Source organism: Neophocaena asiaeorientalis, unplaced genomic scaffold (genome assembly GCF_003031525.2).
Source record: "Neophocaena asiaeorientalis asiaeorientalis breed wild unplaced genomic scaffold, Neophocaena_asiaeorientalis_V1.1 scaffold138, whole genome shotgun sequence".
Classification (NCBI taxonomy): domain Eukaryota; kingdom Metazoa; phylum Chordata; class Mammalia; order Artiodactyla; family Phocoenidae; genus Neophocaena; species Neophocaena asiaeorientalis.
The window spans coordinates 4,554,752-4,576,863 of NW_020172632.1; the positions used below are offsets into that span (position 1 = coordinate 4,554,752).

Genomic DNA, 22,112 nt, shown 5'->3' on the forward strand with positions numbered 1-22,112 from the left:
TTTTCATTTTACTTCTACCACAACTAAGGAAGCCCCCACCCCTCCTCCCACTCTGCCAGAACGTGCAGCAGCTCCTCACAGAGCACTACATTAAGTGTCAAACCACTTAATGACATACATGGATAGTGATGCCCATTAGAATCACCTGTGAAGCTGTAGGGGTTGGAGAGAGAGGAGGGCTGGTAGAAAGGGAGGGGAGCTAGAAAGTTAACGGGAGATAGTTTGCAACAGATAACCCATCCCTTTCTGAGAGTGTTTCCTTGGAGACGCAACTCCAAGTTTCAGCTGTGACACTGACTGTCAACCACCTGTGAGGTCCCTGGGGCATCACAGGGCAATGGGAAGAATGGAGAAGGCAGTTGACTGTAAACAGAACACAAGTTCTGGCAGCAGACAGCCTTAATTTTGAATTCCCGTTGTTTCATTTACTAATTTTGATAATATCTGGTCAAGTTCCTTAACTTTTGAGTCTTAGTTTTCTCACCAGTTTTGTGCACCATCATTGCAATGACTTAAAAAAGAAAGAAAAAAAAAGGCATGTAAAATACCTGTACAGTATATAGTTGCTGCCCAATAATTATAACTCTTAACATTTTCACCATCTATTGAGTGCTTTCTGAGCACCCAAGTCCTTATGTATGTAAAGATATAACAAGGAGGGTGGGGTACAGGGCATGGGGCATACATGGGTTTTGAAGTCAAACATACCTAGATTAAAATCTGGACTCTACCACTTACTATTTGTATGAACTTAAGTTATCTAACTCCTCTGGACCTCAGTTTACTTATCTGTAAAACAGGGATAATAACAATACTTAGCTCACAAGGTTGTTGTAAGGATGACATGAGTTGCTAAAAGCACTGAGCACAGTGCTGGCCACTAGCCAGTGCCGGCCCCTAGCCAGTGCCACTGTCAGCTCACGCGAACCCTGAGGGAGGTATTATTAGCCCCATTTTACTGGTGAGGATATTTTACATAAATGGTGGTTGCTGATTATTGCCACAACAATTACAGATGTGTGAAATGGAGAGGGAGGCATTCTGAGTAAGAATGGCAGCTCTGCCAGCCTCTGGGCCTCTAAAAGCAGGGATTAAGAGGAAGCAAGGCCCGGGACTGCCCTGGCAGTCCAGTGGTTAAGACTCTGCACTTCCAATGTAGGGGGTGGCGGTTCGATCCCTGGTTGGAGAACTAATCTCACTTGCTGCGTGGTGCAGCCAAAAAAAATTTTTTTTAACTCATAAAAAAAAGAAAACAGGGGGCTTCCCTGGTGGCGCAGTGGTTGAGAGTCCACCTGCCGATGCAGCGGATGTGGGTTCGTGCCCCGGTCTGGGAAGATCCCACATGCCGCGGAGCGACTGGGCCCGTGAGCCATGGCCGCTGAGCCTGCGTGTCCGGAGCCTGTGCTCTGCAACGGGAGAGGCCACAGCAGTGAGAGGCCCGCGTACTGCAAAAAAAAAAAAAAAAAGGAAGCAAGGCCCTTATCCCTCCTCTCACGACCCCACACAACCACTGTCTGCCCTGGTGCCATCTGTCTGCGTTACAATTTGGTTTGTTGCACTTTTTATCCCTCTATTCATGTGAGTCATGGCAAGAAGCCCAAGTCTCCCAGGCTATCCCGAATTACTGGACTCTGATTCCCATACAGCTCTGTACATCATCTTTTCTAATCCTATCTTCTCCTCTCCCCACTGAAACCTTTCCCTGGGCCTTCTGAAACCCATAGTCGGTCATCAGGAAAATCTCATTTTCCTCAGCCTCTGGTCTGGGTGTTTTCTTCACCTCCCTGCTGTGATCGAAACCTGGTTCTCCTCGAGGACACGGCTTCTCCCAAAGCCTCCAAGTTGATGGTTGCTCCTCTCTCACCACCTTTGAATCTCTGGGCCAGAAAGTGGGATACATGTTATTGCTTTTCACCCCTGCCTGCATATCATTCTCTTTCTCTCCTTCAAAAAACAAAACGGCCTCCAGCTTTGGATCTCACATCATGAGATTATGCCACCCACTCATCCCTCTGCTGACCAGTGAACAGCTCCTGCTTCACTGTTACTCTCTCCATAATTCTTGGTGATTTCATAGTCACAGAGGTGAGCCTTCCTACATCTTGAACTCTCATTCCCTCAAATTCCTCTCCTCCAGTGATGCTGATCTCCACCCCTACCTCAGCCACTCACCCACAATCATGCCCTGCACCTTGTCAATACCAATAGGAACTTCAACCTCCCACTCTCAGATCCTAGCGATCTTTCTAGCTCATTCTTTCTAGTTACCAGCTGCAAAAGTCTTAAACCTCTATCATCGTTTCACTGCCCTTATATCATCACCTCTTCTCTGCCCAGCTTGAATTCTATGGCCAATTATGACAATGGCTTCCCGCACAACCTCCTGACTCTCTTGGCTCTCTATTGCTTTGTCATAGTCATTCAGCAAAACAATACTTTCATTAGAGCCAGCTCGCTGCCTATTCTATGACTGCATCCACAGAGCAAAACATGATTGGAGGAAAACACACAACCATGCTTCAAATTCATAAATTTAAATTTACGATCCCTAATTTCAAGTGGAGCCTTAATGCCAATCAGCAATCAAATTTTATTTCCCTAGTCTATTCACTCTCCCACCTTCCTCCTCTTTCCTTGAATCTCTACGCCCCTCCCCTAACCTCTCTCAGCTGAAGACCTTGCTTCCTATTCCTCCCAAAAATTGTATCCAAGAGTACTCCCACCAGCACATGTAGCCCCTAGCTGCTCCTGTGGCCCCTCCTTCTGTGCTCTGCCATGTTAATATGGATGCACAGTCTGTGCTCCTAGCAAGGACTCGCGCTCTGCTTGTGATCCCATCTCCTCTCACCAATTCAAGGATATTGTCCCAGAAACTCTCTTCTCTCTCCTATAGTGTCAGTTTTGTGTTGTTTCTTTGTTGGTTGCTTGGTTTGTGAATCTCTATTGTATTGTTCCGCCAACACACAAACACGCAGCTGCTTCTCCCATCTTAAAAAACAAAAACCGGGGCTTCCCTGGTGATGCAGTGGTTGAGAGTCCGCCTGCCAGTGCAGGGGACACGGGTTCGTGCCCCGGTCCGGGAGGATCCCACGTGCCGCGGAGCGGCTGGGCCCGTGAGCCGTGGCCGCTGGGCCGGCGCGTCCGGAGCCTGTGCTCCGCGGCAGGAGGGGCCACAATAGTGAGAGGCCCACTTACCGCACACACACACACACAAAAACCCAAAAACCTCTTCTGACTCACATCCCCCTTCACCTTCAGCTACCACTCAGTGGTCTCTTTTTCCAAAGAGCAAAAATGCTTGAAAGGGCTATGTACACTTGGTTGTCTCCAGTTTCTCTTCTCCCACTCTTAGCAGGCTTTCATCCCCACTACTCCACCAAAACAGGTCACAAGGTTACCAATGAACTCCCTGCTGCTAGATCCAGTGGACAAGTCTGAGTCCTCATATAGACTAAGCAGCAGCATTGGACACAGTTATCTCTTCTCCCTCTGGAAAACTCTCTCTGTTTGGCTGCAAAGGTCCCACACATTTCCTTTTCAGTTGCTCTTTTTCAGTCTCCTTCGCGATTCTTCCTCATCTTAGCAGCATCTTCGTATTGGAATGTCTCTGGTCTCCGTCCTTAGAATGTTTCTATCTTCACTCCTTCCCTTGTTGATCTTGTTGGCTTCTTTTAAATACCAACTCTATGCTAATGACTTGCTAATTTATATCTCCATCCAGGGCCTCTGCCCTGACCTGCAGATTCATTTATCCAGCAGCCTATTCTGTATCTCTACTTGGTTATCTAATAGGCATCTAAAACTTAGCATAACCAAAACTCAGTCCCCAATTGTCTCCCCAAATCCTGCTTTCCCTGAAGTCTTCCATATCTCAGTCAGAGGCATCGTCAGCCTTCCGGTTGCTTAGCCCAAACATTTGGGGTCATCCTTGACTCCTCCCCTTCCTTCTCTCCCACATCCAATTCATCTGCAAATCCTGTTAACAATATTTTCAGTGTATACACACTCTCACTACCACCACAGACCACCTTCACCACCACCACTGCTACTCCCCTACTTCAAGCCACCATCATCCCCAGCCTGGATTATTACAAGTCCTAACTGATCCTGCCGGCTTCTGCCCTTTGTCAGTTTAGAATTTATTCTTGAAATAGACATAAGTCTGCCTCAGAGCAATCCTGTTAAATGTAAGACACTAAAATGTTCTGGAATTAGTAATGATGGTTGCACAATTTTGTGAATACTAAAACTCACTGAACTGTATACTTTAAAAGGGTGAATTTTATGATATATGAATTATATCTCAAGTTTTAAAATGTTATTAAGTGCAACATGGATTGGATCCCAAAACAGTAAAAGAACATTAGTTGAAAAACTAGTTAAATTCAGATAAAGTCTATAGCTTAGTTAATAAAACTGTACCAATTTTAATTTCTTCCTTTTGACAAATGCACCATGGTTATATAAGATGTTAATCTTAGGGAAGTTGGGTGAAGGATATATGGGAACTCTCTGTACTATCACTGAAAATTTTCTATAAATCTAAAATTATCAAAGAATAAAGTTTATTTTAAAAAATATTTGTCAGATCATGTAATTCCACTGCTCATGAGATTCCTCCCATCTCATCCTGAGTAAAACCCAAAGCCTTCAAAGATTTTTTTGATGAAATTCCATACTGTTTTCCATAGTGGCTGCACCATTTTACATTCCCACCAACAGTGTACAAGGGCTCCAATTTCTCTAGTCTTTGTCAACACTTATTATCTTTTTAATTTTATAATAGTCACCCTAACAGGTATGAGGAAATATCTCCTGGTTTTAATTTGCATTTCCTTAATGATTAGTGATGCTGAGCATTTTTCATATACTTGTTGGCCTTTTTGTATGTTTCTTTGAAGAAATGTCTATTCAAGTCCTTTGATAGACCTACCATATGATCCAGCAATTCTACTTCTGGGTATGTACCCATAAGAATTGAAATAAGAACCTCAAAGAGATATATGCAATCCCATGTTCATTGCAGCATTATTCACAATAGCTGAGATATGGAAACAACCCAAATGTCCATTGATAGATGAATGGATAAAGAAAATGTGGTATAAACATACAATGGAATATTATTCAGCCTTAAAAAAGGAAATTCTGCCATTTGTAACAACATGGATGAACCTGGAAGACATTAACCTAAGTGAAATAAGCCAATCACAGAAGGACAAATACTGCATGATTCTATTTATATGAGATATCTAAAATAGTCAAATAAAAGCAGAAAATAGAACAGTGGTTTCCAGGGACTGAGGGGAGGGGAAATGAGGAGATGATCGATTGGTATAAAGTTTCAGTTACACAAGATGCAAGTTCGGACTTCCCTGGTGGTGCAGTGGTTAAGAATTTGCCTGCCAATGCAGGTCTGGGAAGATCCCACATGCCACAGAGCAACTAAGCTCATGGGCCACAACTACTGAGCCTGCACTCTAGAGCCCGCGAGCCACAACTACTGAAGCCCACGCACCTAGAGCCCGTGCTCCGCAACAAGAGAAGCCACTGCAATGAGAAGCCTGCGCACCACAACTAGAGAAAGCCTGCGTGCAGCAATGAAGACCCAATGCAGCCAAAAATAAAATAAATTTTTTTTAAAAAAGATGCAATTCTAGAGATCTGCTGTACAACATCATGCTTATAGTTAAAAAAACTGTAGTGTGCACTTAAAAATTTGTTAAGAGGGTAAACCTCACATTAACAGTTCTTACTGCTAAAAAAAAAAAAAAGGAGGTGAGGGGACACAAGGAAACTTTTGGAGTTGATAAATAAGTCTATTATCTTGATTGTGGTGATGGTTACACAGGTATATGCATGTGTCCAAACCCATCAAATTATATACATTAAATATGTATAGTTTTTTATATATCAATTATACTTTTTGGGTTACAAAAACCGAAAGTCTTTACAAAGGCCTCCAAGGCCCTACACAGTCTGGCCCTCCCACTAACTCCAGCCTCATCTCTGACCACTCTCCTGCTCCAGCCACACCGGGCTCCTACTATCCCTGGAATGTCCCAGGCATACCCCTGCCTCAGGGCTTCTGCACTTGCCTTTCCTTCTGCCTGGAATCCTCTTCCTCCAAATATCCCACACCTCCTTCAGGATTTTATTGAAAAGTGTCCTGCTCAGTGAAGTTCACCATGACCACCTTGATTAAATTTATAAACAGCCCTCCTATCCTATCCTATCCTATCCCCCTTTTCCTGCTATATTTTCCTCCAGAGTGCTTATCATCACAGAACATACTGTGTATTTACTTTTTTATTGCCAGTCTCCCCCTTAAATCTAGGGGAATGTGGGATAGGGGATTCCATTTGTTACTTTCACTGCTGTGTCTGTAGCACCTAGAACAATGCTTGGTGCACACAATGTAAATATTGCTGAATGAATGAGTAAATAAACGAACAAACGCATAGAAGTTTGTTGTGGCTGGAATGGCTACTCCACACGGGATGTGGAGCAGAGGCAGGAGCTGTGGCTGGGAGATAAGGGAGGAGTCCAGTCATCTCACAGAAAGACCATCGTACAAAGCACATGGCAACTCACCCTATCCCCTAAAGTCTGCCCCCATCTCAGCCTATGTTGACCCCTCCCTTGGTTGGAATGTCTCTATTATACCCTCCTCTCTTGCCTTACCCTGCAATGCCCCCCACCTTCCTCCCAGAAGCCTTTCTTACCCACTCTACCCAATACTGAACTCTTTCTTCTTGGCATTCTACTGCATTCACTCAGCACCACACATCTGAGCTCTTTATGGTTTTCTGAATCGTTTTCTATCCCCAGCTAAGCAGCATGTGCCATCAGGGCAGGGCTCTGCCAAAGGGGTCAGCCATCAACCACTGCAGACTCAGCTCAAGACTCAGAGAAAGAATTCGGGTGGATGTTCCTCAGCTCCTAAAAAGGATGCAGAGTCTAGCTCAGATCACATTCAGACTTCCAGTTGCCACAAATCAACCCTTGAGAGTAACAGAGTTATTAAGAATAAAGGCTACCAATTAAGGATCATTTACTATGTACCAGGCACTAGGCTAAGGATTATCTTGTATTATTCTCTCAACAACACCAAGTAGGTAATTACTAAAATTATCTTTATTTTAGAAAGAAGAAAGTGAAGTACAGGGAAATAATGGGACTTGAACAAGGTGATAGTGGCAGAAGTGGGTTTGGAGCATAGGATTGGTTCTCTCCAAAGGCTGCGCTCCTGACAATGTGCTGCATTGCTTCTTGAACATACAAATAATTGCAGGGATGTCAGCACACTGCCGCTGAGTCAAAAACTGAGATCAGCCTGGACCACAGAGCTGGATGAATGAGACGGAGAGCCTCTGAGGATGTTATTACATGCTAGAGCCAACTTTCATTACCATAAAGCCACCTCCTCCATGGAGGCCTTCCTGATGCTCTCAAGCTTAGAGGGAGCATTCCCTCTCTGAACTCCTCAAAACTTTCTGTACCTCTCTCAAGGCATCATTCATATCTGTAGCATCGTCGCTATTTGTGTACATGCTATATCTCTCTTACTACGTGAGCACCCCCTTAGAGGTTGGGATGTTGTCTCACCAATCCCTGCAGAGCCTACCACAGTCAGGCACAAAATGGGTCCTTGAAAGCAACTGTGATTTTGCGCCTGTCTTTTCTTTTGCTTGTAAAGATCTTCCCCAACATTAACCTGAAATACTCTTACTCATTTGCCAACACCCAGTTCAAAGGCCCCCTCTTTTGCGAAGCGGAAAATAACTTTTCTAGGTAGAGGTAGCAGCTCCTTTGCCTGTGTTCCCACAGCACTTTCTTCATCCCTTTATATCACTTATGTTGTATTGTAGCTGTTTATTTGCCCTATGATGACAGTGCCTGGCACCTAATAGGCATGTGACACATGTTTATTGAATGAATGAATGTGCAAATTTCTTTTTCCCCCACACCAGTTTGGGTGGAGGGAAGGCAGTGGTGGCCCCAAAGTGTGGAGGCCCCTTGAATAGCCAATCAGGATTGCTGGTTAATTCATTTGCAAATTACAAAGGCGGACTATGCCTGCAATTCTGATTTGACCTCCCATAGTCTTTGTTGTGATTTTAAAAATCAGATTAAACCTCCCCAGCAGCTGGTTCCTACCGGCTTCTTCGGGAAGATGAAAGTGTCAAAGTGTCTCTGCAGCCACACCAGGAAACTTGCTGCCTAGAAAAATCAATTCTGAATATCGTAAGAGCTAAGTACAGGATGCTGTACTCAGCAAGTATTTCCATATTCCTGGAGCCACAGGGACCTGTCGCAGCCCTCATGTTCCTGTTCAGCCTCTGGCCTTTTCTGTGCTGCCCATCAGTCTCTCTGGGTCCCCATTATGTTCTGGTGGCCAGATTTCAACTTCCTGAAGGTGGCATAAGGAGTTTTGGAATGAGCCCTTAGTAAGTCCTATCTCTCTCTGGACCTCAGCCTCCTCATGTCTAAAATGAGACTGAGATGTGGTAAGCTCTAAGTTCACAGGCTCGTTGGCACCTAAGAAGATGACAGGCATTCTCAGCAGATAGTCTTAGCCTAAGACACAGACAGTACCTGTTTCAGGGAGTTAGCAGAGGGGGCTATCATTAGAGAAGAGGGAACCTGAGTTAGAGCCTTGAAAAATGGGGAGAATTGATATTAGATCATTTCCATGTTATTAATGGATGCTGTGGTAGTCAGAATAATGGTCCTCCAAAGATATCCATGTCTTAATCCCCAGAACCCTCTGAATATGTTACCTTGCATGGCAAAAGGGACTTTGCAAATGTGATTAAATTAAGGTTTTGAGATGGGAAGATTATCCTGGATCACTCAGAAGAGCCCAAGGTAATCATGTGGGTACTTATCAGAGAAAGGCAGGAAGGTCAGAGAGAGAGAGAAGTTGACAGAATTTATACCGCTGGCTTTGAAGATGGAGGAAGGGGCCCTGAGCAAAGGCATGCAGGCAGCCTCTAGCAGCTGGAATAAGGCAAGTTAATGGATTCTCCCCTTGCCCCCAGAAGGAACACAAATCTGCCAACACCTTGATTTTTAACCCAGTGACATCCGTTTTGAACTTCTGACCTCCAGATCTATAAGATAATAAATGCATGCTGTTTTAAGCCACTAAATTTATGGTAATGTGTCAGAGAGGCAATAGGAAACAAATGCAGATGCCCATTAAACAGTTGACCAATCATGTATAATAATCCATTATTATATATTCTTAAATATACAAGGGAAAAGTCAATCTCTCTTGATGTCCCAGTTTGCTTCCCTTAACAGAACAAGAGAATTATGTTACTCATTTTACTTCACTTTTGGAGCTCAGAGGTAAATTCATTCTCACCAGTTCCTGGAGAGCAGAGAATGTGTCATATTCATATTAACTTCTCTAGCCCCATTGTCTGGCATAGTAAATATTTGTTAAATGACTGCTCAAGAGCCACAATCCTCCTTAGTCTGGGTTTCTGGTATGGCCTTTCCCCATATTCCTAAGCTCCATTACATTTTATTATACTCTTATATTGTTGGTCCTAAGATATAGGTCTTTGACATTCCCAGATTTGATATTCACGTTTTAATATTTATAAGTGATTCCAAAGCCATGTGGCAACCTAAATGTCATCGAGGCAGCTATGTGGGTGGTTGGCTAGTGAGTGAAAGAAACTAGCTGACTACCAACAGCCTATTTCACCCTAGTCTTATTGTTCTCAGCTCCTGGTTATATAGGGAGTCACTCTCAACACTATAGAATTTAGGATTTCCACGAAACCCCCTAAGACTCCTCCTATTTTTCCCAGATTTCATCATTCTGCCCAACCTCTCTTTGGAGCAAATACTTACTTCTATTTCTTTAATTATAAAAAGAGCTGTTGGAGAAGGGAACCTCCTTTCCCCCTCCATGAAGAAGACTGTCCATGGAGATCGAGGCTTCTACTGTAGGCCTAAGTGGAATGTTTCAAGCCTTAAGCGTTAGTAAGTCTGGGCCACCTGGACTTTGACCCTGGGTGCATGTTGTAGGAGCTAGTGGCAGCTAGCCACTCATGTCGGCCTGTGATTGGGTCTGTATGTCTATCTGACTTCAGAGTGAAGTATTAGCCAGCTCCAATTCCCTGAAGACTTGGGCCATGTGCTTCATCCTAGTTTTATCACTAAGAAGGCTGTCGCATTACTCCCCATCTCTCTGACTCTGGTATCTATCTCTCAATTGGTTCCATACTTAAGGGGCAAAGACAAGGAGTATCATTTCTTGATCTCCCTAGAACTTTAATAAAAACTACTATTTGTTTAGTGTTTACTCCATGCCAAAGACTACGCTGGTGCTTTATACACATTATCTTTTCAAAATCATCACCAAAGGGAATTCCCTGGCAGTCCAATGGTTAGGACTCCGCGCTTTCACTGCCATGGACCTGGGTTCAATCCCTGGTCAGACACGGAGATCCCGCAAGCCTCACGGTGTGGCCAAAAAAAAAAAAATCATCACCAACACAACAAAACAAGTAGAATAATGGAGGTACATGCGAGCACCGTAGTGACTGAGGGTTTCAGAAGAGGGAGTTGCAGAGAAAGAAAGAGGATGGAGAACAGCAATACCAGGACAAACCCAGGAGTGAGGACAGTGGCCTTTAAATCCTTCACAAAACACAGAGTTCTCAAACTCTCGACAGAAAAATGTTAGACCAGCCAGTCCATTCCCCAGTCTCTATACAAGTAACCCCGGACACATGAGACACTCCTATCTTTAAAGTCTTCTTGACAAGAAGGTCACCAAAAAAAGCCTCACTGGTGGGAGCAAGAAGGAGGACATTCTGTCCTTCCACAGTGGAGGCCCCTGTAACCACGTCCCCTGACAGAGACCAGGCCTGGAGTGAGCTGGTGTGGTGAAGGTCATCAGCCTTTTAAATTGTGAATAGAATTGAGCCTGACCCCAGCTGCATGCGGGGTATGAGACTTAAGTCACAGTTCAGTTATTCCTGAGCTCTGTGACTCAGTGCTTGAGTTTGAAACAAGTCTATTTTTTTTCCTTCACGGCCCTTACCACAGATGAAATTAGATATTTTTCACCCATGTACTTAGTATCTATCTTTCCTGCTACAGCGTTAACTCCAGGAGAGCAGGAAGGGTGTTTCCCCACTGCTAGCACAATGCCTGGTACAGAGGGACTACCAGATGAATGTCTATTGAACGAATAAAAGAATGAAGTTTACTGTTTGGCTCTGCACAAGTAACTTGACATCTCTGGGCTCAACCACCCATTCTTTAAGGAGATGACTACCTCCCTGGGTCAGAGGGAAGGTGGGAAGACACAAAGAATGATTTAAAGCACGTACAGGAAGAATTCACATGGTTGACAATATCCACAGTCCTTCTGATCTACTCAAAACTTCATAGTTGCCCTTGGGCTTTCCTTTCCATATCCTCCCTTGAACTCCACGACATCCCATGAGGCAAGAAGAACAAGGATTATTTTCTCCTTCTGATAGTTGGGGAAATAGGTCCAAATAGGTCCATGGAGGGGAGGGGTTATTCCAGATCACACAATGACTGAACTTCAGGGAGAGCCAGGACTGGACTGCAGGACTCCACAGTGGTGGGTCAGCTCAGTCATCCCACAGACCCCCGGATCCTTCCCTTGGCCAGCACCAGACCCAATATCCCCTGCAATGGGCCCCACATGGAGGTAGTGGAAGGTCCTCTCCCACTCTTCTCTTCCCACGTGTCTCCAGGAGTTGCTTGGCAACAAGCACCCAAGCAGTAAGTGGCCTCTAGTCAAGTGTGTTGCTGTGGCGTTACCAATTCTCCCTCCCTCCACACCTGTGCATGCTCTCACTCTCTATTAATGAGATTTGTCCCCTACCTTCACCTCCCCACTAAGATTCTCTTCTCTATTCCACAATAATTAACCTCTCTGGACACAGAGGAGACTCTCAGGGACCTATATGGCAAGGGATCCCAGAGAACAAGGCACTACCAATACCATCATGATCCCCCAGAGATGACAGAAACTCCTTTTGTGAATGGTCCTGCTCAGTGATGCTCATAACCTCCTCTTCTTCCCTCTCCAGCTTCCACCCTGACAATGACTTTTTTGAAATCCCCTGGGAGAGATAAAATGAGCTTGAAAAATTTACATGAACACTTCATACAGTGCTAGTGAAGCTCTGGATGCTGTTGAGCACTTCTGGAATCACAGGTGGGAAACCTTGTGAGGGAACCCAGTTACCATTTGCATGAAGATCAGGCGGAGAGAAAGGACAGAACCTAACATTTATTGTATTCCTACTATGTGCCAGGCACAATACTATGTTATCATGTAGCCCCTCCCTCAACAAACCTGTGAGACCTTTACAGTTGAGAATATTATCTATTCATAGAAGTAAAGTGACTTACCAAAGCTCACACAACTTTAAAAAATCACAGAACTCTCAGAGAAGTAAATATGTATAAATAGATGTATATAAGAAGATACGTGTTCCTCCCTCTCCCTATACAATTAACTAATCATCAAATTCTGTAAATTTTAATCTTAATTCTCTCTCCTCATTTCCATCACTTATATCATTTTATCACTTTCTCAGTGTTATGTACCAAATGTTTGTAACCTCCCAAAATTCATGTGTTGATGCCTTACCTCCCAGTGTGGCTATATTTGGAAATGGGGACTTGAAGGAAGTAATTGAGGTTAATTGAGGTCATACGGGTGGGCCCCTGATCTGATAGGATTAGTGCTCTTGGAAGAAGAGACTCCAGAGAGCTCGCTCACTCCTCTCCAGTGTGAGCACCGAGGAAAGGAAGTGTGAGCATACAGCAAGAAGCCAGCCATGTGCAACCCAATGGGAGAGCTCTCACCAGACATCAACACCGGCTGGCACCTTGATCTTGGACTTCCAGTCTCCAAAACTGTGAGAAAATTAATGTCTGTTGTTTAAGCCAACTAGTCTGTGCTATTTTATTATGGTAGCCTGAGCAGACTAATACATTTAGTAACTTACCCAAACCACTAGTTTCTTTGCCTCATATCCATCTACCCTCCCAAACTGAAGCCAGAAATCTTTCTAAAATGAAAATCTGACTTTGTTAAAACCCTTCTATGCTCCCCAATGCCCGTGGTAGTCGTCTCCAAATTCATACCCCTGTAAGAAAAATGTAGGCACAGCATTCACAGTATTTGCATATTTACTTAGATTACATATACATATATATTATACCTACTTCTGTACACAAATGATATTAAAATACATTAAAATAACAATTAAATGTTTACATTTTAATGCATATATGAACAGTACAGAAAATTTTTATTTTTTGCTACAGAAAAGCATGCATGCACACACACACACACACACACACACACACACAAACTAACTTTTTTTTTAGCAAAAGCAGTGTGATTGACTATGTCAGATCTAATTAGATTGTCATTGATTTTACCTCAAAACATGGCTGACAATGAACTTGTGCTAGGTGTCAGGGAGATATCAGTCTAGCCATTTTCTGTGCTCACTTAGGCTTACTATAATTAATATAGTCTTCAATCAGAGGTTTCTTGGTAAGACTCTTTTAAATCCACATATCCATCATGGAGGTTCATTTAGTTAAAATGAGGTAGTACAATCAATAAATCCACTTAACTAAGCACAGGAAAACTGCAAAAGTTCACAATGGGCTGAAAATGTATAAAAGAGTGAGGGAGCCACTACTGCCAACCCCTTAAAGGGAAGAGTATCTCCTCCCACCTGAAGATTTTTTGAGTGTAGGATCTGTGAGCACCAAATGTGGAGATCAAATGAAGATATCTATGTCAATCCATATGGTAAATATTAGTAAACATTTATTTTATATACAAAGACAAGAATAAACTCTAGTAAGTTTCTTCAGTGCCCTAAGGAATAATCAGACATGTACCCTCTGGCCCATTTCAAAAACCTTCTATTTGTTGTCCATGGTCTCCCTGACTCCCAAGCCACCACCTGACAGCCTCTCCAGCAAATTTCTCTCTCAGCATCCCCTCCCTGCTCTTTCACAGCCTTGCTCCATTATCATTGTATTGCTCACCATGCCCCAAATATCCTTTGCTTTCAGCCCCCTCTGTGCACTGGCTGCAGGGAGGATGTCAGACTACACAAATGGAAGCACTGGGCACAGAACAGGTACTTAATAAATGCTTATTGATTCTCACCATGTGGTAGCTAAACTAGATCAGTGGTTCTTTAATTTTAGCCAACTTCAAAACCACCTGGAAGGGCTTCCCTGGTGGCGCAGTGGTTGAGAGTCCGCCTGCCGATGCAGGGGACACGGGTTCGTGCCCCGGTCCGGGAAGATCCCACATGCCGCGGAGCGGCTAGTCCTGTGAGCCATGGCCGCTGAGCCTGCGCGTCTGGAGCCTGTGCTCTGCAACAGGAGAGGCCACAACAGTGAGAGGCCCGCGTACCGCCAAAAAAAAAAAAAAAACACCTGGAAGACTTGTTATAACACAAATTGTTGGTCTGTACCCCAGAGTTTCTGATTCTTTGAGTCTGAGGAGAGACCTGAGATTATGCATTTCTAACAAATTCCCAGTGATGCTGACGTTGCTGATCTGGAGACCACACTTCTAGAACCAATGAACTAAATGGAATGCGTAGCTTCTTGCATTTCTAATGGTTTGATTCCTCAATGCTTTTAATAGAGACTAAAGAAACAAAATGAACTTTTATCTCTATATAAAGTAATACTTAACATGATCACAAATGAAAATATGAGCTCTATAAGACCTAATTGCACAGTGTAGAGAAAAGAGCACATACTTTAGAATCAGAAGATTTGAGTTGGAATCCCATTTTGTAGCTGCGCGGTCAACCTAAGGCAAATTAATTACTCTCTGAGTATCTGTCCCATGGGGTTGATCGTGAGATAGTATTAACACATGGAAATAATTTGTAAAAAGAAAAGTACTGTATACAGACTATACTAATAACATATATGTACAATGTATTAATGTTGAGTGGACTGATAATAAATATATTTTGAATACTTTAAATCACAAATTTCTGAAATTTCTAATCCCAGTGCTAATTAAGTATAGAAAAGTATATGATGTACATGTTGCTATATCATCTCAAATACATATAAATTTTATTAGTACCACTGGTAAATACCAATAATAGTAGCTGTGGTGGCCAATTTCCAAGGTAGTCTCCAATGATCCCCACCTCCCAGGATTCATACCCTTGTGTAGTTTCCTCCTACATTGAATCAGTGACCCATAGAATACTCTAATAAGAGATACTGCCACTTCCTGTTTGGTTTCTTGGATCTCTCCCCCTAGGAGATGTCATGAAGACACTCTGTGGAGTGAAGCAGATCTGTGGAAAGATCCACGTGGAAAGGAATGAAGGCCTCCTGCTAAAGCCAGTGCCAGACATGGGAGTAAGCCACGTTGGAAGGTAATCCTCCAGGCCCACTCAAGCCTTCGGATGACTGTAACCTAAGCCAACATCTGGCAGCAACCTCATAAGAGACCACAAGCCAGAAACCAAGCCACTCCCAAATATTTGATCCACAGCAACTGTGTGTTAATGAATTATTATTGTTGTTTTAAGCCATCAAGGTTTGAAGTGATTACAGAGTGATAGATTATGGATACAGTAGCTAACATTTATTGTGCATTTATTATGTTCCGGGAACTATGCTAAGCACCCAACAGCCCTATGACATAGATGTTATTATAATCCCCAAAGAGGAAAGCGTGGCCCAGAGAGGTTAAGTAATTTAGTCAAGGTTCCATGACTAGTTACTGGCAGAACTGAAATCTAAATCCAGGTCTATAACTCCAAAGCCCAGATTCTTGGTTACTCATCCATATAAGCCAGGATAAAACCTTTTGGACAGTTAAGCAGCAGAAACACCTGAGTTCCCAGAGGAGAGCAAAACTGTATAAAACCAACAAGGGATAGGCCAGGGGCAAGATACACAATAGCACTGGTGCCTAATGTCATAAAACTCAGAAGTTCTAAACTGGCCTCACCACCCAACCTTTGTACGAGCAAACGAGTCAGCTCTTGGGACACTTCTACCCAAGATGCCCAGGACTCACCCAAATCTGCAGCTTCACTCGCTTCTCGTGGCAGTAGACTGTCTTCACCTTAAAGTCAATACCCACGGTGCTGACGAAGGCTGGGGTGAAGGTGTCGTCAGCATAGCGGAAGAGGAAGGATGTTTTGCCAACACTGCTGTTGCCAATGATGAGCAGTTTGAACATGTAGTCAAAATTCTGGTCAGAAGCATCTTTGACTCCGGCTTTACCATCAGTCACTGAAGCCATCTGCAGGAGAGACCTGTGGTCACTCAGGAACACACCTCCAGTGTCACCCTGGATCACCTAACTTTTAATGGTCACACTGCCCTGCATACACTCACTCCACGCCCCAGCATCACTGAGGAAATACACACTACTCAGAGTCACCCCCTCACTGCACCTGCCCCAAATGTTCTCTCAGGATTGGGGTGGAGCCCAGCTCCTCCCATTCATTCCTTCAGCAAATATTTACTGAACACATTGTTCTGGGTCAAGCCCTGTGCTGGCCACAAGGAATACAAGTATGAATCAGACATGGTGTCTGACCTCTGAGTGGCCACAGATTAGAGTAAAAAACTCATAAACACAGAGTAACAAAGCAGTGGATAAGTGATAAGACAGAGGGAAGCCTTGGCTGAGGAAGCCCATAAGAAGTATCTAACCCAACCTGGAGGCATGGTGGGCAAGGAGAGGCTCCTGTAGGGGTAGCTCCTAAGCTGAGTTTGGAAAAAAAAAAAAAAAAAAAAAGGCCAAAACAGCAAGTCAAAACAAGGGAAGCAATCACAACGACCTCATACCATCCTCCACTCTGCTGCTAGTCATCTTTGTTTGTTTACAAAAGAAAATCTCTCCTTTGAAAGTATATATCCATTACAAAATGTTAGAAAAAAACACAAAAATGTAAAACAGAAAATTTTAAATTACTAGACACGGCATCCACTCAGAAACTGCCACTGTTAACATTTGAAGTTTATTTCCTCCTTTATTTTTTCATGCACCAGAGTGCCATCTATTTTGAAATTATACCTTATTATTCAATTTAAAAAGTAATACATTGTAGTATACCTAGGCCTTAATATTACCAGCAAATATTTGTCGAGTACTCGTTATTTCCCATGACAGATATGATGGTGACAATAACCATATAACAGTTCCCATTTATTGAGCACCGTGATATTGTGATATAATAAAAGACATGTATTTGGTCTGGGTTCCTGGTTCCAGGCAGAGTTCCTGAAACCTTTGCAACCTCTGGAAGTGCAAGTGAGAAGTGTTTTGTTGTGTGCTGATGAGATGCCTGGTGGCTGGGGCTCCAGGACAGCCTCAGAGTGGGGGCTGGTTGCCAGAGGCACCAACCACATGATTAGGGGGTTGGAACTTTCAGCACCACCCCCTAACCTCTGGGGAGGGGAGAAAGGCTGGAGATTAAGTTGATGGCTAAAGGCCAACGACTTAATCAATCATGCCTACAGTAATGAAATCTTCGTAAAAAACCCTAACCAAAGCGGTGTGGAGATCTTCCAGGTTGGTGATCACGTTGATGTGCTAGGAGAGACCCTGGAAGCTCCAAGGCACCCTTTCCCCCTACCCTGCCCTATGCATCTCTTCCATCTGGCTGTTCCTGAGTTGTATCCTTTACACTTTTACAATAAACCAGTAATTAGTATTAAAAAAAAAGGGTAATACACACACTGAAAATAATTCAGACAAACTTTACTATTTGCAAGTATTACTTTATCACCATCTGCAATTTGCATTATTTTCTTAACCTCTTGCATAAAAAGCAGGTAATATGGAACCTAAAGGTTTACAGTAAAAAGTAAGTCTTGCTTCCACCCCTGATGCCCAGTCTCTAGTTCCTCTCCCCAGAGGCAAACATGTTAACGATTTATGTATCTTTCAAAGATATTCTTTGCATATATAAGCACAGAGGTCTGTTCATACTTTATAAATATATAAATGATAACATACAATACATTCTAGTCTATATCTTCCATGTATATTTTAATAGCTGAGATAATTAGTTTTGTATCCTGCTCCTTTTCACTTAACATTATATCATATACTGAGATTTTAAAAATTCTTCGTAAATATGATTTCAATTGACTACATTTTATTCCATCCTATGGTTGTGTCATATGACCAATTCTTTAAAGTCATATATTTATTTTTCTGTTCTTAATTATAAAAATTAAGTTGCAGTGACCATTTCTTTACATATTTGTCCTCTTTCCTATTTATTTCCTTAGGAGAGATTCCTAGAAATGGAACCCCTGGTCGAAGAATAACTCTACTGAAACACAGATTTGATCCTTACCTCAATTTCCTTTATCTTATTTTATCCTCTAGATAGACCTGGGAGATAAAACTGGAAGGACAAAGATTACTATCCCCATTGGATCAAGAAGGGAACTGAGGGCTAGAAATTATAAGGATTTACCCAAGCTTCACAACTAACAGCTGAGACTAGACCTAGTACCATGAAGTAATATGGGAGAGGTCAAAATTCCTGCTCTATTCTTCAGCTGAATTCTTGGGTGAGTAATGTCAGCTCTCTAAGCCACAGCATTTTACCTTACAACAGAGAAAATGCCACCTACTTCACTGAGCTATGGTACCAATAGAGTGAGCAGTTACCATATGTAAATAATCTGGCATGGTTTCTTGATCTATGGGAGGTACTCAATAAATATTAATTCACTGGCTTTTTAATTCACTTCTGCAGTCAAATCTTGTTCAAGTGTCCTCTCCCTGATCTGGGCTCCAAAATTTGAGCCTGTTTTACAATTAACTGTCTGTCTCTCCTTCTGGATTCAGCTGAGTTTTATCCATCCTTATACCCTGTCAACAATGAGCCTAGACTAAATCCTTGGGCATGTTACTCCTTTCAGTAAACATTTATTGAACATTTGCCATGTGCCAGACTATTGATGTAAATGTTGTATTATTGGTTTTCATTTTTCTGATGCAGCTGTTTGCACTCTTAGATTACTGGAATGAGAAGAGATTTTAGAGTGGCAGCTTTATCATAACAAAAAGCCTGGCTACTGATCCCAGCTTTCCCAGTAACTCAATGTATGAACTTGGACAAGTCACCTAAACTCTGAGCTTCAATGTCCTCATCTATGATATGATCACATTACCTACTGCAGAAGGCTGCTGTGATTTTTAAATAAGAAAATGTAGGAAAAGAAGAAGTAAAACTGTCACTGTTTGCAGATGACATGATACTATACATAGATAACCCTAAAGATGTCACCAGAAAACACGGATAAAGAAGATGTCGTACATATATGCAATGGAACATTACTCAGCCATAAAAAGGAAAGAAATTGGGTCACTTGTAGAGACATGGATGAACCTAGAGATGGTCATAACAGAGTGAAGTAAGTCAGAAAGAGAAAAATAAATATCGTATATTAACGCATATATGTGGAATCTAGAAAAACATTACAGATGAACCGGTTTGCAAGGCAGAAATAGAGACACAGATGTAGAGAATAAACCTATAGACACCAAGGGGGGAAAGCGGAGGGGGTGGTGGTGGTGTGATGAATTGGGAGATGGGATTGACATATATACACTAATATGTATAAAATACATAACTAATAAGAACCTGCTGTATAAAAAGTAAATAAATTAAAAAAAAAAGAAAATGTATATAAGGGTGCTTCATACCTACACTGTGTGGAGAAAACTACACCTGGCCTTGCATAGAATCCAGTTGGAAAAGTGCCTGCCTTTATTAGCTATGTCTGCCATAGGTGCAAGGCAAGAGTAAAAAATACTTTCAGCTCCTGGTCTGATCCACCCCCCTTCATTTTCAGGTAAAAAAAATTGAGGCTCCACAAAGAGAAGTGATTTGTCAAAGGTCACACAGCAAGTCAGTTGGAGCATCATTACTAGAACTTCTGTCATCTGATTACCCCCAGATTGGACTGGGATTAGGGAAAATAAAAACTACAACAACTTTAGGGTGAGTAGAAAAGCATCCCCAGCACCCTGAGATCTCTTTCCTAGCACTTGCCATACTGTACAGTCAACATTTGTTTATGTGCACACAGCATAGCTTTCCCAGAAGGTGGTATGAAAACAGGGAGGGCTGAGAGGTACAGTTGGAAGGCAGGTTCATGTGGACGCCCCCAAGGGGATCTTCTCAAGAGTGGGGCAGGGGCTACACAGACATTCGAAAGAGAAGTAAAAACCACCCCAGCAGGCAGCTGCCTGAGGCAGATCTGAGCAGACAGGTCAAGGCACAGGTGGTGTCTGCAGAACTGCATTTGTCAGATAAGCATCAATCAGATCTTCTCTCTCTTTTTTGACAGTCACATAAATGACAGAGCTGGGTAGCTCACTGTCTTCTGACAAGCAATACAGATGAAGGCCCAGGGAAGTCATATCTGGTCCTAGGCTGGGGGAAAGAAGGAAATGGCTCCTCCAAGGGTTGGTGTGAAAAACAAACAACACTTCGAGTCTGATAAGCATCTAAGGAAGAACCCGACTTCAGGCAGGAAAGAGGAGGGAAGAGGAGACAGCCTTAAAATCCAGCAAGAAGAGATCAACTGAATACATGTAGTGAAGAAGTAAATGGATGAACTTCTCTCTTGAAGGAAAGAGCACAAGACAAAGTCAGAGACACCTGGACTGAGCCCTGGCTCTCTAAGCAATTGTGTAACCTTAGGCAGATCGCACCCTGGGCCTCAGTTTCCTTATCTATAAAATGAGTTAATAAAGTGACTTCTGGGCAAACTATTGGAAGAATTAAAACCAGTACATGAGAGAGGCAGGAGCACAGCCACAGCTCAATTAGTCATTCAATCAACATTCATTGAGCACCTACTGTGTGCCAGGCCCTGTGCTGTACTCTGGGGAGATGAAGAGAAACCATAGAAGTTCCAGCTTAGAGGAGAAACCTTCTTAAACATCCTCTATAGGTTGCTGGTGTCTCCCTTCATATTGTAATCCTTAAGAAACTGGAGATTTATTTCTTGGACTGGAGATCATTTTATATTTTTGCCTGCTTCCATACTGTTTCCTCTGATAGGAACATTCTTTCCTCTGCGGCTAGCTAAATCCTTCATGACCAGGAAGTCTTCCCTGACCTACCATCCTCTGGCAGAATGTCTTTGCTAGGGCAAACTCAGCACCAAGGCTTCCCAGTACCACAGACAGGGCTTTTCACAGACTTCCATTGTCTTCCTCCCTTTATAGGCTCAGAACAGGTGAGCAAACACACACACACACACACACACACACACACACATCCAACTCCTTTTACTATCCCCCACCCTTTTCCATCTGGATTCCAAGAAGCTGGGATGGATGGCCCTGTCCTTCTCCCACTTCCCTCCACACCTCTATTAGCTGCCACCTCCCTCCCTAAAATCTCTTCCCACACTTGGACTCTAGAATAGAGTCAGCCTGTGGATGAATTTCTCTGTCAACGATTCTCTTCTTGTCTCTGACCCCAAGTAGCTGTGTAACAGGGTCCAGTGCCTGCACCCCCTCCTCAGCCTTCTGAGGAGCTAAGACACAGCTACCTGATAGATGCCCTTGGACTCCACTCTGGGCCCCAATCATCTTCCCACTCCCACACCACAACCCACACCTGGCTTCCTTCGCACCATGACCCAGCCCATCTACCAGCCTAAACTCTCCAAGTTCCCCGACAGTTCCTCCACTCCCGGCTGCCAACCCCTTGTTCTATTCCAGTGCCTCTCCATGCGCCACCCCTAGCCAGAACTCAGGTGCCCACAGCCCATATCCAAGGCCTTGGCTCTCTCCCTCCATCAGCTCCCCACCCCCTTTCTCTGCAGCCTGGATAGACCCAGCCTTGTCTCCCACCTTCCCATTCTTCCAAGCTTCCCACCTCCAAGCCCCATCCCTCTCCCGCACTCAGGTTACCCCCCTTGCCTAGACCCACCTGGGCTCCGGCACCACACCACACTCACTTTACCTTCTCCCGGCCCAGCACCTCCTTCCTGCCCAGCGCCCCTTCCGCTCACAATCTCACTCCTCCCCAGCTGGA

The 22,112-nt window shown here is 43.4% G+C and overlaps 1 protein-coding gene across 1 annotated transcript in view; it reads right to left on the reverse strand.

Moving 5' to 3' along the window:
• Nucleotides 1-22,112, reverse strand: part of RAB3B (RAB3B, member RAS oncogene family) — a 58,064-nt gene that overhangs the window by 35,223 nt on the left and 729 nt on the right. The window contains exon 2 of the mRNA XM_024739278.1: nucleotides 16,103-16,330. Within this exon, the coding sequence (XP_024595046.1) occupies nucleotides 16,103-16,330 (228 nt within the window). The remainder of the gene's footprint in view (nucleotides 1-16,102; nucleotides 16,331-22,112) is intronic.